Source organism: Podarcis cretensis, assembly GCF_951804945.1.
Source record: "Podarcis cretensis genome assembly, chromosome: 5".
Taxonomy (NCBI): domain Eukaryota; kingdom Metazoa; phylum Chordata; class Lepidosauria; order Squamata; family Lacertidae; genus Podarcis; species Podarcis cretensis.
In genome coordinates, this window is record NC_137174.1 from 62320672 (window position 1) to 62336301 (window position 15630).

At 44.1% G+C, this 15630-nt stretch overlaps 1 protein-coding gene across 1 annotated transcript; it reads left to right on the forward strand.

Moving 5' to 3' along the window:
- The first annotated feature begins 293 nt into the window (after nt 1-293).
- ERFE (erythroferrone) lies at nt 294-15058 on the forward strand. The gene is made up of 9 exons (XM_079976943.1): nt 294-368; nt 4822-5149; nt 6873-6986; nt 8277-8370; nt 10516-10736; nt 11284-11392; nt 11926-12016; nt 12620-12698; nt 13029-15058. The coding sequence occupies exons 2-9, from the start codon at nt 4955-4957 to the stop codon at nt 13125-13127; spliced, it is 1002 nt and encodes a 333-aa protein (XP_079833069.1). The 5' UTR covers nt 294-368; nt 4822-4954; the 3' UTR covers nt 13128-15058.
- Nucleotides 15059-15630: the final 572 nt, after the last annotated feature.

A 15630-nucleotide genomic window follows, 5' to 3' on the forward strand; every position in this document is an offset into this window, starting at 1 on the left:
ATCTTTCAAACAAACCTATGAGGTAGGCCTCTATCTTTGCTAGTTACAGGTGGAGCAATGTCTATTTATACCCCATCCCCCATATCCTCACTCTTTCATCAACCAAGCCAGGTAGGGTACAAATGATATAAGAATTGTTGTTATTATTATTAGCTGCAGGGTGTAAGTTTTCCCCAGTCTCCGATTGGCTTCCAAACAGCTGGAGCCTTTTGATAATATTTATTGGCAGCCACCTGCTAACAGCTGCCTCGCAACACCTGACTGTGTTCTAACTGGAAGGGAGGAACAGCTGCTGAAGAATCTAGCAGGTGGAAAAGCTGGCTTGTCTTTCTCTTCCCTCCTGACGTCAAAGGACACCCAGTGGATGGGTAAGAAGACCTCTTGCTTTGCTCCACCCCACCCTGCTCCCTTATTTTGAAACTCAAAATGCCAGAAAGATTGAAATTATGTCCATAGTTGTGGTTGTTGTTGGCATCTGTCTGTCTCAAGAGATAATGGAGTTTGCCTCCCTTCCCTCTAGAAACCACCTTTTTGACCATTGGGCCCTCTGTTGGTCTCGTCCACTCAATCCTCCGGAGCCTGTCTTTGCATGCAGGAGAAGTCCCTAACTCTGTGAGGGTTTGAGACCCATCAGCTTCCCTTTCTTGGTTTAGTTGGCCAGTCAGAAGCTGTTTGCCAGGGTGTGGCTGCTGCTGCATGCTGACAGCTTCTAGGAGCCACAGGTAAGAGCTGAGTGCAGGGTGGAGGCCAAAGGTGGCCAAACTTGCACATGTTGGCACATCACTTGCTTTTAACTTGCTGAGATAGAAAAACAGGAGCATGAAAAGCTAGGGTAGTGGAGGAAGACATATAAGCTTCCTTGCTGATTTGGTTGCACATAATGTTCCTATAAAATCCTGTCCGGTGTTGTTGTTGTTATCATTTATCATTGCAGAATTATTTAATACTGTACAGTAATCTGTAAACTTGCATCCAGTTTATAAAAAAGAACCATTTTAAGAAGAAAATTCTGGGAAGTGCTCATTTTACACTGTAGTTATAATACCGAGCCATATATGTGTTTGTGTATGTACAGTATATGTATACTTTACTCACACCTCTGTTATAGTGAATATCATTTTTGCTTGCAGTCAGCTGCCTTGGTGGCCTGAGATCAGGCAGGAAAGGCAGAATAGAAACATTTTAGATAATATGTACAAAAGCAAATTATTTGTAATCAATGCACAGGCTGCAGGGTGTGGCCTTCCAGATGTTGGACTCTACTCCCATTGGCCCTGGCCAGCATAGACAATAGTCAGGGATGATGGGAAGTGTAGTACAACAAAATTCGGAGGACAACAGCTTTCCCACCCTTGTCTTACTGGGACAGGCACTTTCTGCCACACAATGGAGCACCAGTGTAAAAATGATTAGATGTGGCTGATGTAACAGAGTTTGCAGTTTTCCGGCAATAGAATACAAGTTATCAGGGAATCTGTATACATTGACAACCCTTCTACACTACATTTGTTTTCAGGAACAGATGGAGTTTTCATTCCCATGACTTCATCCGTGTGGTCCTTCCCTTCACGGAAAAGGAGAGCGAGAGCGAGAGAAACAGCTTGGTTGCATCACTCTGCTGGGAACAGGGGGCCAGGGCAATGACATGAGAGCTCAAGAATGAAGCACAGATTTCACACAAGCGTGGAGAGGAGAGTTGATTTCGTTTCTCCTCTCCCCCCTTCCCTTCTTCATGGTAGTTCTACATCAATATCCCGTCAGTAAATTCCCAGCATTTCACTTAAACCTGACCCTAAAAGAACGAGGAGCCGACATCCCAGGCAAAACAGTCCTGTGCATCCATCCTTTAGTTTAGAACACTCACCTAAGAATGGTAGGTAAATGTGCTGAAGTAGACGGAGTGCTGGATTTGGAAGTCCTGGCTGCAAATCCCCACTCAGCCAGAAATCTCACTGGTGACTGAGGTTTTTGAATGTATGGTCCCGTTCAAACATCACAGTAGCTGGGTTTGTACACAGCACAAAGCAGCGGAGGAATGACAAGGGTGCTGGGAGTTGTTTGGAGAACCTTGACAAATTACAGCTCCCAGAATCCTTTGGGGGAAGTCATGCAGCGGCAGTGCATACCATTTCGCTGCTTGAGGCAAAACAGAAAGTGCTGCCCTCTTCTGCACCACCTCGGCCACTCACCTGCCACTGCCAGCATTATCTCCCTGGAAATCTCACAAGACTTCTCACACTCTGTGTGATCTCATGAGATTTGGGCAAGACATCACAGGAAATTGGTGCCAATGCCAGCTCCATTTCTCTGCCAGTGGCAGGTGGGCAGGGCACCTGTGGGGGCACTGTCTCAGGGGCTTCTGCTGCCTGCGGGGGGTTGCCTCACCCCACATCATGGGTGGGTCTACCCTGAAGCCATGACTGTTTAAAGTGGTATTGTCATGCTTTGGTGCAAGTATGGCCTAAGCTATACTTAGAGCAGGCCCATTGAAATCAGTGGTGCTTAAGTCCATTGTTTCAGTGGGTATTTCTCTTGAGTATGGCTCTTCAGAGGAGATCACTTCATGTTTCCATGAGCACTTGAACCAAAGTAGAAGATTCCTCCATAGACTTTCATCCTTCCATTCTCTAGCTTGTGTTTTAGAGATGTCACTATATGTGCATTTATTGAAGGTCTAAATCAATTTGATCTGCTGGCAACTCTTTTGTTATCATTAATAGTTCTAATATATATATGTACCAGCCATAGACAAAGAATTGTGATATAACCTCCCTTCTCCTCCACCCCTTTGGCCCCCCTCAGCATAATGAATTAGGGCTTTGTGTCATTCCACGCACATAAACAAAATTGCTTTGGTGATACCTGCAGAGAATTGTTCTTTTTTTACTAGCCATTTTGCATTTGTGTTTAACTGAGACACAACCATACAACGTTCTTCTTGTTTAACATTCAGCAGAAATATATTTCCACAACAGCCTTGAAACTCAAAGCTCCTCCAGTTGACCTGTTTATTGAGCATTCAACCAGATTTGCTTGGCCATACCTTATGTGGAGGTTAATCTGACTTCTGCTCGTCATTGAGCATTCATCCAGATTTGTTTACAGGGAGGTCATTTGGCAATGGAAATTCACCCTCCTTGTTTTGGCATGCAATCGAGTCCTTCCTGCAAAATAGCAACAGTCTGGGGGCGACCCTAAGAATCCTTCCTTCTAAATGCTGTGGGTATCAGAGCATTTTGGTTTTTGTGTGGTATGAAACTCCTCCATTCACTAGGTAACAAAAAGTTGTTGTTTCTTTAAGTGCTGCGAAAATGTGGTACCTCGCAAAGAGAGAGTGAAAGAACATGAAGTGTCAGCTGTTGCTTTTGCTGTTTTTATCGTATTTTGCTGTTGCTGTTTTTATTGCTTTTATTTGCTATTTTGTTTTTGTTGTTGTTTAGCTGTATTGCCTATATTCCCTCTATGGATTTTAAATGTTGGCATAAGATGTCTTGGGAATGGAGGCAAGATATGGGATATAAATATAATGATGATATGTGCACCATAAAATAATTTCACATGTACTGCCCCCCACAAATAGAATTTGAATAAAAGGCCATTGTCAGCATTAGGGAACATAAAGATGTGGTGCCGGATGGGTACAAGTGTGTAGAGGAGGTATAGACCCATCCTCCAGAGTCCTTCAGGTAATGGGCTCCAATAATGAGAGCCAACATGGTGTAGTGGTTAGAGTGTTGGACTAGGACCTGGGAGAGCAGGGTTCAAATCCCTGATCTCTTTAGTCACAGTCTAACCTACCTCGCAAGGTTGTTGTGATTAAAAAATGGGGGCGGGGAGGAGAGCCATGTATGCCACCTTGAGCTCCTTGGAGAAAGGTGGGATATAAATGCACCAGCTAAATAAATGGAAGGACGAATCAAAATAATTAACATTAGAGAACATAAAAATGGAGGTGGCGCAGGATTGGAACACGTGTAGAACAGGTGGGGAACCTCTGGCTCTCCAGGTGTTGCCGAACTCCAATAATTAATCTGTATCTCCCCCAGCCTCTCCCTGAGCAGACACTTCCTATGGGAGAAATGGAAGAATTCCTGCTTCCTCCTCCCGCCCCCGGCATTCGAATTACAAGGCGAGCTCCGCGAGCCTCCGGTTGTTGTAGTTGGCGATTGCTGCCCGTAGGTGGCCCTCTAAACCCTCGCCTAAAGTGGACAGAGGCGGCAACTTCTGTGAGGCGGGGAATTCAAGCTCTTTAAAGGAAGGGAAAGCAGCGGCGACCTTTAGAGGGGCGAGGGGGACGGAGGGGCAGCAGCCCGAGGCGTCTCGGAGAGGGCACTGGAGGGGGTGTTGCGAAGAGGGCGAGCCAGGTGCCCCCCAGGCAGCCAGAGCCGCCAGCCGAAAGAACCGCAGGACTTCGGCAGCCTTGATAGGAGAGTTTTGTCCAACAGAAGACCCAGGAAATTGCCCTGTGTCATTTGGTTGGAGCTTTTCAGTCGAAGGAAAAATAGTTCCCCGAGTCCCTTGACTTAAACCTTTCTAAATTGTAGGGGACCATCCCATGATATTTTTTCTGCCCCTCCAAAAAGAGGCAATTGATAAATCCATTGGAAACTCCAGGGCCTTGACTTGGTGAGGTGTGTGGGTACCATAGTGTTTACTTTTCTTTTTATCTTTTTCTGTTATTATTATTTATTATTTAATTGAAGAAGCCTGACAGTCTTGACTGGGTCTGCCCTGAAAAAGTAAACAAGCCAGGCATTGCTGGGAAGAGCAGTGGATAATTTCTTCCTGCACTCCATTCTTCCTTTCTGGAATCCCCCCCAGGAATATCGACTGCTGCCCACCTGAAGGTCCGCAGCTTCGTCTTTGCCCTGTTCTTCTTGAGGAGCTTTTGCCAAGGCCTAAATCCAGGAGTCTTGTCTCTATAGAAACTACCAGCGTGCTTGTGTGCCGGAAGATGGCTGGACCCCTCCTTTCCAGCTGTCCACTTCGATTACTAGCCATGGGGCTGCTAGCAATGACTTTTTGTGCCAGCTCTATGGAAACCGAAAAACATGGAAACAGAAGGAGCCAGGAGAAGAAATCCGGATGGAATGACTCTCTCACGGGACAAAAAACAAGCAGCCCTCCCTTGTCATCATCCAATGACCCGGTAAGGACAAATGCTACTCTCAGCTCACTATTTGGGGTGTCTTTAACCCATGCCTTAATTGAAGTAAACTTTCCCCTTTGAATTTAGCCCGCAAAGGCTAAAAATGGGGGTAGAGAATGGAGAAAAGAAAGTTGTGCGCAAGTAAGAAAGAGTAGGTTTTGCTTTGGAACGTCATGTAGGGGAATATTTGTGAATGTATGTCTCCTTCTTTTGCAAATAGTCTACTCCTATGTGATCCTATGTGCAGGTAGTTACTTGGTAATAGTTCCCACCGAGCTCAGTGGAACTTGGTATGTATAGCCACAATCCATTTTACTTCTGTTTTATGTGTGTTGCCATTTCAATGTGGGTTAAAATACTTCTGTTTTAAAAAGTGGTAGCCCTAGTATGCCCACATGCTTATCTTTCACTGAGTAAAGGAAGAACACTTTGCCCATTTTCCAGCTAGTAGTAACACTTTGAAATACCACTCCTTTCTCTAGATTGTTCAGATGTACAGCTCAAGGGATAGCAACCTATATACTTGAGCAGAAAGGAGAGAGGGTGCTAACACTTTCCTAACTGCCCCCTCATCCTACAACATGGAGATGCTCCACTTTGACTGGTCTTAGTCTACAGCAGAGATGGGGAACCTGTGGCCTTTCATCTGTTGCTAGACTACAAGTCCCATCCTCTGACCATTGGCTATGCTTACTGAGGAGCTAGAAGTCCAACAACATATGGAGAACTGCAAGTTATCTAGCCATCCTTGCAGGGGTGCCACCTTGAATAATATACTGGGGGGCAGGTAAGCTTCACCCTGCAAAATCAATCACAAGGTGCAGCGTACACACACCATTTGAATGGCAATGCCCATCAACTTTGGGGGCCCTGGCCCCTCAAATATTTTATTAGGGGGCTGAAGAGACCTCGGCCCCTAGAAATTGGCTCCTATGCATCCTTGCTTCACAGCAATCGCAGAATACCAACTATAGAAGATATGTGAATTCTTGGAATTACACTGAATTCTACTAGCAAAGAATGCAGCTGGCCAATCTACTGGCATTACAGGGGGTCAGACTAGATGAGCCTTGGAGTCCCTTCCAACTCTACAATTCTATGATTCAAAGATGTTTTGAAATGGAGCTATTTCCTCTGGTATGAGAGAAAGGCCCAAGACATCTGCACTTGTTAATATGGAAATCATATAGTCAAGCATGACAGCAGTATGCACTTCTTAACATGTTACCCAGACCCTCTCTGGCCATCTCCCAACCATTCCCTTTCCTAGGGAACTGATTAAATCAATTAAGCAGGGGCATTTGCAAAGACCGAGGGCATCTGCCAGCACAAAAACATCTGGCAAAGTATTCTTGCTGCAGAATAATGTAACATTCAGCTTTCTATAGGCACCTTCAGCAGTAAACCGAATCACGGCAAGTAAGGCAGATGATGGAGTGTGTGTATGGGTTTGCGTTGTAGGAGGGAGGGGGAGATCCTGTAGGATGCCCCTGCCCTGCCTACTTTCAGTGCATGAGGAAATGCGGCTGTAAAAGGTTCCCCTTCTCTGATGTTGGCTGAAGGAAGCACGATTGACACATGGATACAGCAGACCTTATGAAGATGCTGAGCAAAGATAATCCTCAACGTATGTTTTTGGGACAATGTGGGGGGGGGGGCTGTTCGTGTTCCTGGTTGTCTCTGCCTTTCACATGCCTTTTCTTTTACTTCTCATTACATAAAGGAAACTGCTGCAGGAAAGATTCGCAGGGATGAATCCCGGGCTGCTTGGATGCTTCTTATGAACAACGGGGTGAACAATAAAAAAAGAAGCAAAAATAAAGCCAAAAAGTTCAAGGTAAGCAATATTAACAGTGTCCTCATCTTGACTCACTTGTCTTCAAAGTCTGTTCAGATAAGGGATTCTGAGACTCTTTTCATACTCTGTTTTCATGTCTGCTGTGCACTCACTGCGTTTCCAGCACAGCTCTTTAATCAGTGTTCACATGACATTATCAAAAATGGATATGTATAAAATATCACTGTTTGATGAGTTGTTTCTCAAACCAGGCTCATGCTGATTGAAATCTTAAGCTGTTCCTAATTCATCTCCAGTCAGGGTGTAAACACCTTTGCATGGGGGGAAACTACAGAAATGAATCTGACACTAATGAAACTGTGCTGATGTGTACAGTGGGTGAGGGGGGCGACTGTGGGTAACTCCCCCCCCCCAAAAAAATAACCCTTCACTGCACTGCACTGTAAGGTGGTAATGCAAACATGTCCTAAGATTGACATTCTGAGCCTTCCTAACTGTTGGAGCCTCCCTAAATTTAACCAAGACAATTTAAAGTCCCCCCCCCCTCAAGCAGTGGTTCATGGCTGCATGCACTTTAAGAGACACAGAGAAATTGCTGCACAGAAATGAAAACCTTGTGAAAGAAAGAATGCTCCCTCCCTCTAGTAATAGTGTTTCACCAAATCCCACTCATAGGATCTTCAGCATACAAATTCCTAGAGTATGGTCTGACAGGGATATGAGGAGTGTGTGGGAACAACATATACACCATCTTTGGTTCCATGAGAGAAGAAAGGCCGAATATAAATGTACAAGGTCTGTTGTGTTGTGTTGTGTTGTGTTGTGTTGTGTTGTGTTGGACCAGGACCTGGGAAATGAGGCTTCAAATCCCCAGTTAGTCATTAGGTGACCTTGGGTCAGAAACTGTCTTTCTACCTAGCATACCCCACAGGGTTGTTTTGATGATAAAACAGGAGAACCTATGTGCCGCCTTGAACACTCTGGAGGAAAGGTGGGATTAAAATGCAATAACAGTAAAATAAATAGAAGGTGAATATTTATTTCATGAATGGCTTGGGGAGAGGGAGTCATGTTGATGTTGATATGAGACGTATCTTCCCATGTGAACCTTTGCAAGTGAAAAGGACCTTTCTCTTCCCTCCTAGTACTGGAGCCCCTTTCAGGCAATTAAGTAAAGCATCTTGAAGCAAGAGCACATCAAACAAACAGAAGCAGCCTTTAGGAGCCCAGAGACTGAGAGTTGATGATAGCTAGATAGACAATAGGTTTGGTGGTTGATGTGAATAAATATGGATCTAAAATACTGTCCTCCATTTCTTTCGCTTCTAGTTTGGCATTCCAGGACCCCCTGGTCCACCAGGACCCCCTGGAGCCTTAATCACCCAGGAGGAGCTGCTGAGAGAATTCAGATTGCTGCTTAAAGGTATGGAGGTTGTTGCTCTCCAAGCAAACATACCTTGTTTGCCTTAGGCACAGAATAATGAATTGGGCCCTTAATAATAGGTGACATTATTTTATTTGACATTATTGTTGTCTTAATGTACCTGCTGGGTTTTGATGGAGACTTTACTTTTGGAGTTCTACTTTTGAGGACTAAGATACGCTTAAAATATGATATTAGATTCCTGCATTACAGGGGGTTGGACTAGATGACCCTTGTGGTCCCTGCCAACTCTACAATTCTATGATTCTCTGTTGTTGGGGTTATTTGCCCTGGCTTTGGATTTCTTTAAACCACAAACATGATTAAACTTGCAATTAAAACTGTGGCTGTTGGCAAGGTCAAGAATATTAATCCAATAAAAATAATTTATTATTTATACCCTGCCCATCTGGCTGAGTTTCCCCAACCACTCTGGGTGGCTTCCAGTCGAGTGTTAAAAACAATACAGCATTAAATATTATCCAAGATTGCAATATCCAAGTTAAAAAGGTATATTCTAAGAGGAGTGCAATCCATGCCACTTTTCTGCTGTTAGAGTTCAGATTCAGTCAGTGTTTTGTGTGTGTGATGGTACGTATCACCAGTATAGATTACCAGCTCCCCTTCTTCTGCCGCCCATGGCAGCCATTATACAAATTCCAAGTAGACCTTCTAGGATACTGGTTTTCATATACAGGAATTCCTCCAAGAATTCTGCTATTACACAGGCCTCTAAGACACCCCCTTCAGTAACTTCAACCTTACATCTTCTCCAGCCAAAGCTGGTAGGGAAACTCAGAGGTGAAGCGTGGGGGTGGGTGGACAGGGGCCCATGGCCCTGGGCATACATGTCTGATAGGGCACAACCAGGCCCTGTGGGGAGGCAAGGTAAGCCAAGCCACGTCCGCGCTGGGCCTTCGGAGCTGGGGCAGTGGTAGTAGTAGAAGAAGAGGAGTTTGGATTTGATATCCCGCTTTATCACTACCCGAAGGAGTCTCAAAGCGGCTAACAATTTCCTTTCCCCTCCTCCCCCACAACAAACACTCTGTGAGGTGAGTGGGGCTGAGAGACTTCAAAGAAGTGTGACTGGCCCAAGGTCACTCAGCAGCTGCATGTGGAGGAGCGGGGACGCGAGCCCGGTTCCCCAGATTACGAGACTACCGCTCTTAACCACTACACCACACTGGCTCTCCTCCTCCTCATAGTGCCTCCTTCTCCTCATTGCCAGTATCCTGATGATCCCCCAGCCCCTGGGGAGGGAGGGTGTAGCATCTTGTGCTCCCCTTTGCTGTCCAACGACTCATCCCCTGGCCACGATGCTGCCTCAGCTCTTCTGGGGCTCCCTGGGGGCTGTGCCCTGGCCCACTGGTCATACTGCTTGTGAGTTGCAGTCCACCATCTAGATTGCCCCCCCCCCCCGTTTCTCCACCCTTGCAATCCAAATTGGATTCTGCCATAACATCATCATGCTCAGATTCACCACTAAGCAGAAGTCAATGAAGGGGAGCCGACTGAGGATGTCATGCACTAGACATTAAGGAGCAGGTGTGGCCTAGCAGTAGTCACGTTTTCCCATCCCCACCCATGGATCTGAGCTACAGTCACCAGGATCCTAGCAAAGATTTCCACTCTTAAACTGTGGGATTTGTTACCACAAAGATGTAGTGATAGCCACCCATGGAGGTTGCTTTAAAAGGGCCTTAACTTCCATGAATTTGCCTAACAGTTATCACTAGCCATGATAGCTATGTACTACATCTGATGCTGGTGCCAAAAGTGTCTGTGAGTACCACTTGTTGAAAATCACATGGGAAGATTGCTGATCCTGCCTGTGAATTTCCCTTGGGCATCTAGCTGGCCACTGTGAGAACGGAATGTTGGACTTGTTGGAGCTCTGGTCTGATGCTGCAAACTCTTAAGTCCAGTATTTTTACTGCTCTAGAAACAGGTGAACATACATTCCAACGAGCCAGCTGTCCAAAATAATACAGATTCACAAAGTCTTGGGACTTCCAGTGTTAAGATGGCTATAGGCATATTGACTAGTGTGACCTTGTTGTGTTTGAAAGCAAGTAGGTGCAGGTTTGGACTTACAGAGAACATGAGTGGGCCCATGTAATGGGACTTTGCGTTTTGGCTGTTCAGGTGTAATCAGGGAACGGGAAAGGATCAGTCAGAAAGCCTGTGACAACTGCCAAGAAAACGATGACGACAGGTCCAGAGAAGATAACTTTCTGGCCCAGATTAGTGGACCACTTCTAGAAAGCAGGGAGCATGGGCGAGTGCAAGCAGCTTTCCATTGTCGGACCCGGAGAAACATTTCAATTGAACGGCGGTCATTGCAAGAGCTTCAGTTCTATTACATAGTGAGTAGCTTGGTGTCATTTCTTCTTGCAAATGTCAGCAAAAGGGAAGGTAGTTTTTGCTTCAGTGTCCCTAACAAGACAACCAACCCTATAAATCCTGTCTTAAAACCACCCCCAATCTCCTGATTTCTAAGGGTATTGGAGTGTGTTCTGCAACTGATGATCTAAATAATTGAAACCTGGTTTTCCAGAATTTAAGTTGTCCCTGGAAAAAATGTTTAGATACACAATAAAAACTCTGGAAGCTGCCACCATTGATGGAGAAATATCTGAGCACCAGGCTCTGAATTTGTTTGGCCAAGCTAGACATATGTCCCCTGTTATAAAATATTGCCATATTTTGTTGTTCATCTCATAACTATGCATCCCTCTTAAGTATGTTCACAAGTGATCCATGTTCGGTCCCTTTTCCCTTTCTTGAAGGGCATTCTTCAGCGCTCTACTTCCATGCACCACAGGGAAAGCTGGAACAATTTTCTCCTCCGCTTCATAATCCTTTTGTTGTTGTTGTTGTTGTTGTTGTTGTTGTTGTTGTTGTTGTGCGTAGCCTAAAAAAGAAGAGATGTTCCACCGTGGCCTAGGGCTAAACCTTAACAATGGACAATACATAGCACCTTTCAGTGGATACTACATCTTCACTGCCACGTTGCATATTGGTAAGTGTTTAACTTAAAGCAATACCGTGTTGGGTTCTTCAAGATAGAAATGCTAAGCAACTTGGAGCTGGCAGTTAATTATCCCCACCCCACTCTCTTACCAATGTTTTTAAAGAAAAGTGCACATTCTACAAATAAGAATCTGGAAGCACTATGGAGTTTGATGTTATCAACTCCAGTTCTGTAAACATCTTGGGTAATAATGTAGCCCTGAATTCAAGAAGAAACGTAGCAGGGGAGGATTCTGTAAGCATCTTTAGTAATGACATAAAAAGTTGACTTTGCAGTGTAATGTTAGTGTTGGAATTTGCTTATCAGTTTCAAGTGGATGTCTGATTTCAGCTGAGCATTCTCTGAGGCAAGCTGAATAGCAGCATAAAGGTTGCATATTGAACAGAGCAAAGTTCAGTGAAGCTCTGAACCTTGGGTAGGCCTTTTAGACACTGTCAGATAGCCTCCAGCTGCTGGGGTCAAGGATTCCAGCCCAGCAGCAAGCCTCCTCTGTCCTCCGGCCTAATTGCTGCCTTTTACAGTTCCAGAGGTTCAGCTAAAGAAAAACCAGCCCCGCACCCACGAACGCCTGCGCTTGCTGATCTGCGTTGAGTCCCTCTGCCGACAGAACATGTGAGTGTGTGGAGTAGAAATAGTATTGTTTAGGAAAGCAGCCAGCTAGAATTTCTTTCAGTTCCAATTCATTTCCACTCTGCTACATGCTCTTGCTTTCTGTTTTACTGTATGAAATTCACATTTAATTTCAACTCTGTTGTAAGCTACCCTGAGAAGCCTATAAATGAGGAAATAGTAACTTCCTTCTTGACCTACCTTGAAGGCTGAATATACATTGATTTTCATATATATTCTTACTCTCCAAGAAAACTTATTGGGCTGGTTATGTGCTAAGCAACTAGTAACTGCCTGCAGAGGAGGTCTGAATCCAAACTATAGCTGCAAGCTGACTTCAGAGGGGCTCACTGGATTACAATGAGCCTCTTTGAACTTTGACAGGTGTTAAGGTTGGTCCAGGGAAGGATGAAGGATCTGGCCGCACTCCTGAACTAGTCCAAATGATACACAGTGAACACTGATGAATGAGGATTCAGACCCACTCACCCACATCCAAACCTAACTCTTTCCAGTGCACCCACCATTCATCAATTAAAGTGGTGGACGGCCTACCCTGTTATTTTCTAGGATTGTTCATGTTGATGAAGTGTCTTTTGCTTTCAGTTCTCTGGAAACAGTGAGCAGGTTGGACAGAAACAATGAACATTTCACAATTTCAATCCATGGAATTCTATTCCTGCAGGTGAGTAAAAGCCATGAAGGAAAGTTGTAAGATGTTGTCATAACCAGCAGTGCTTAGTGACACAAATCTGGCAAAACACCTGCATTTTGTTCTCTCTCCTGAATAAAAAAGGCAGGCAACAGCTATTAAACACAGGCTTCCCTATAGCCGTTGAGTAACTGGAGGCCTTTATCATGAAATTATAAAACAATTTGCTACAAGCAAAGTATGCAGCCTCTTTAAAAGGTAGCATAGGCACTAGGTATATCTGAACAATCCTAGGGACGGCACCAATTTTGGCATAGAAACCTGTCTTGCTTTGCTTATCCACTTTTATCTTCTCTGTTCCAGGCTGGCCAGTATGCTTCAGTTTTTGTAGACAATGCAACAGGATCCACCCTCACTGTTCGAAGTGGGTCTGACTTTGGTGCTGTCCTCTTGGGCATTTGATTGGCCCACAGCCAACTATTCTGAAGGTGAACCCTTGCTTTTCATCAGCCCCTAAGCTACATTTCTCTCATTCAATCAAGTGTCTGGAGCTGGTAAGCACCAGAACAAAGCACTATAGCTGTTGATGCAAAGCTAGCAAACCTCCACTGCTGTTTACTGGTTAAGCATACCAAGGTGAAGAATTGGGATTTGAGAAAAATGGCCCAGCATCTAGTAAAACTGATTAAAAGGATGCATCAAGTGTTAATGGGGTTGATGCAACTCAGCTAGAAGTTCCTCCTATTCCTGAATGTCTGTTGTTTGACGCTTAAAACTATGCAAACTGTTTGCAGTGGTTCTCAAAAACTAGGTTCTTCATGGAAGCATACATGCTGTTTTGTGCTCAACAGAAAAGCCTTAGCAAAGGATTATATATTTTTTGGAATATCTTTTACTATCTCATTGGTTCATAGGTCTTCTAAGTTAAAAGTGCTAACTTTTGTTGATTCTCTGCCTGTCTGGTGACTTCCTCAACCACAAGCAGAATTTGCCTATTGCTTTGTGCTGCATGGTGCCCAATATCCATTGCTAACTTTCAATTAACGGTGGGTAGATTGGCTACCATATTTAGAGCAGGGTTTTAAAAAGAAAGAGATGGTAGGCTATTTATTGAGTCCACTGTTAGCCAGAGGCTTTCTATTGCCTTAGGTCAATTAGATTGCACTGTCCATTTAGCATGAAGCCCAACAGACAGAGTGCCCAGCTTTAGTGCCACGTATTTTGAACCAAACTACGTGACGAGGGAAGAGATGGTTATTTCCATTTCTTAGTAACTGTCCTAATTTTCTCTGAGGCTGTGTACACCCTAAAGTACGATATCCAAGAATTGCGAATGCAGCACCACCCTCTTCTATTATTGTAACCTTGGGCATGTAGGCAGACAAAAAAACCACACAGGAGCAGTTCTAATAAGTGTGTGGGGTGAACACATATCCTTATCTATTTTAGCCTGAGAAGTTACTTGTGTAACAGGTTGCCCCAGCTGCTCTATTTTATATAATCAGTCCCTGCAAGTCATCGTGGAAATTTTCATAAGGGAGCACCACCTCTGCTTCAACAAGATTTGTTTCTTCGATAATTTCTTACAAGATCAGTTTAAATAGATCAGTTTAAAATAGGGACAGTTCAGAATGCAGAAAGCCATGTTTCAGTCAGTACATAGTGCTGTGGAAAAACTGACTGCATCAAGAAATCTAGCAAGGCAAGAAGGAGTTCTTGATAGTTGAATCTTTCTACATGCAAGGATTAGTTTTAATATAGAGTAACACTGACAAGTAAGCTGCTCCCCTTGCCTTTCATTCCTTTTTCCTCTTGAAGAATAAAGAACAGGGAAAGTTTATTTCCCTCAAAGCCAAAAAAATTCTTAAGAGGCAGAACATACTGAAAAGAATTCTGGGCAGCCAAATATTAAGTAGTTAGGTTTTAGAAAAGGCAAATTCTCAGTAAACTGTATACACCCACCCCTTCCCACTTTGGAAATGCCACACAGCCTGATAAGGCCAAGGGGGTGCCCTGCCCTGCAGCACAATCAGCATTAGCCTTCCCACTGAAGCTTCTATTATAAGCAGGTCTATTTATTGCACTATATTAAGAAATATATTTATGCACTTGCTGTTAAATGCATTTTATTTACTTAGAGAAGGAATATACAAAATAACCAAGGCTGTAAGAGAAAAAGTGGTGTTTTTTCATAGACTTGCGATACAGAATAGTGCAGGAGGTTACACGTACCACACACCCTTAGTTTTAGAGCTGTTCATCTTTCGTTCTGATTGGCTGAGTGTATGTGCATGCACTGACACAAACTGTTGCACCATGGTGTACTTTCTGTAAATTATAATGGATTGGTTTCAAGACAGTTTCTAATTAAAAAATATATGCTTTCCCTTGTATTAATTGGCTTCTTTTGCTAAAGCAACTGCTATGAACTGTTTCAGACAACAGATCCACGATCACAGAGGACATCTGGTGACTGAACTCAAACATGCTCACCACTTGATTGAAAACATCAAGTGGCGACTTGCATAGGAGTGTGTGCCAGAGTCAGCTTATTCAAGGGCCAGTGACTCAGTGTAGAAGCCTCAAGTCATGTAGATGCAGTTATAAAGCAGCCTTAAAAACCTCCCAGAGTTCGTGTTTCATCTTTTGCAAACTGCAACCTTTTAAACTCATAATGACATAGCCCTTATTTGCTATGAAAAATATTAGACCCCCTCCTCCCAAAAACGTCACATACAAGTCTCAGCATCACAAAAGTGTGGCTTACTTTTCTATCCCCATCTGATCACATAGCAGATGTAGATTCTACTACGAAGAGCCTGGTGTATTCCCATTTACTCAGGAGTGAGTATACTGGTACAAGTGTGCACAACCTTTACTTTCTATTGACAGATGACAACCAAGGTACATACTAGCTTTTGATACCTACCTTTTGCCAACAGCAAGAGTATCCCCTCTAAAGAGG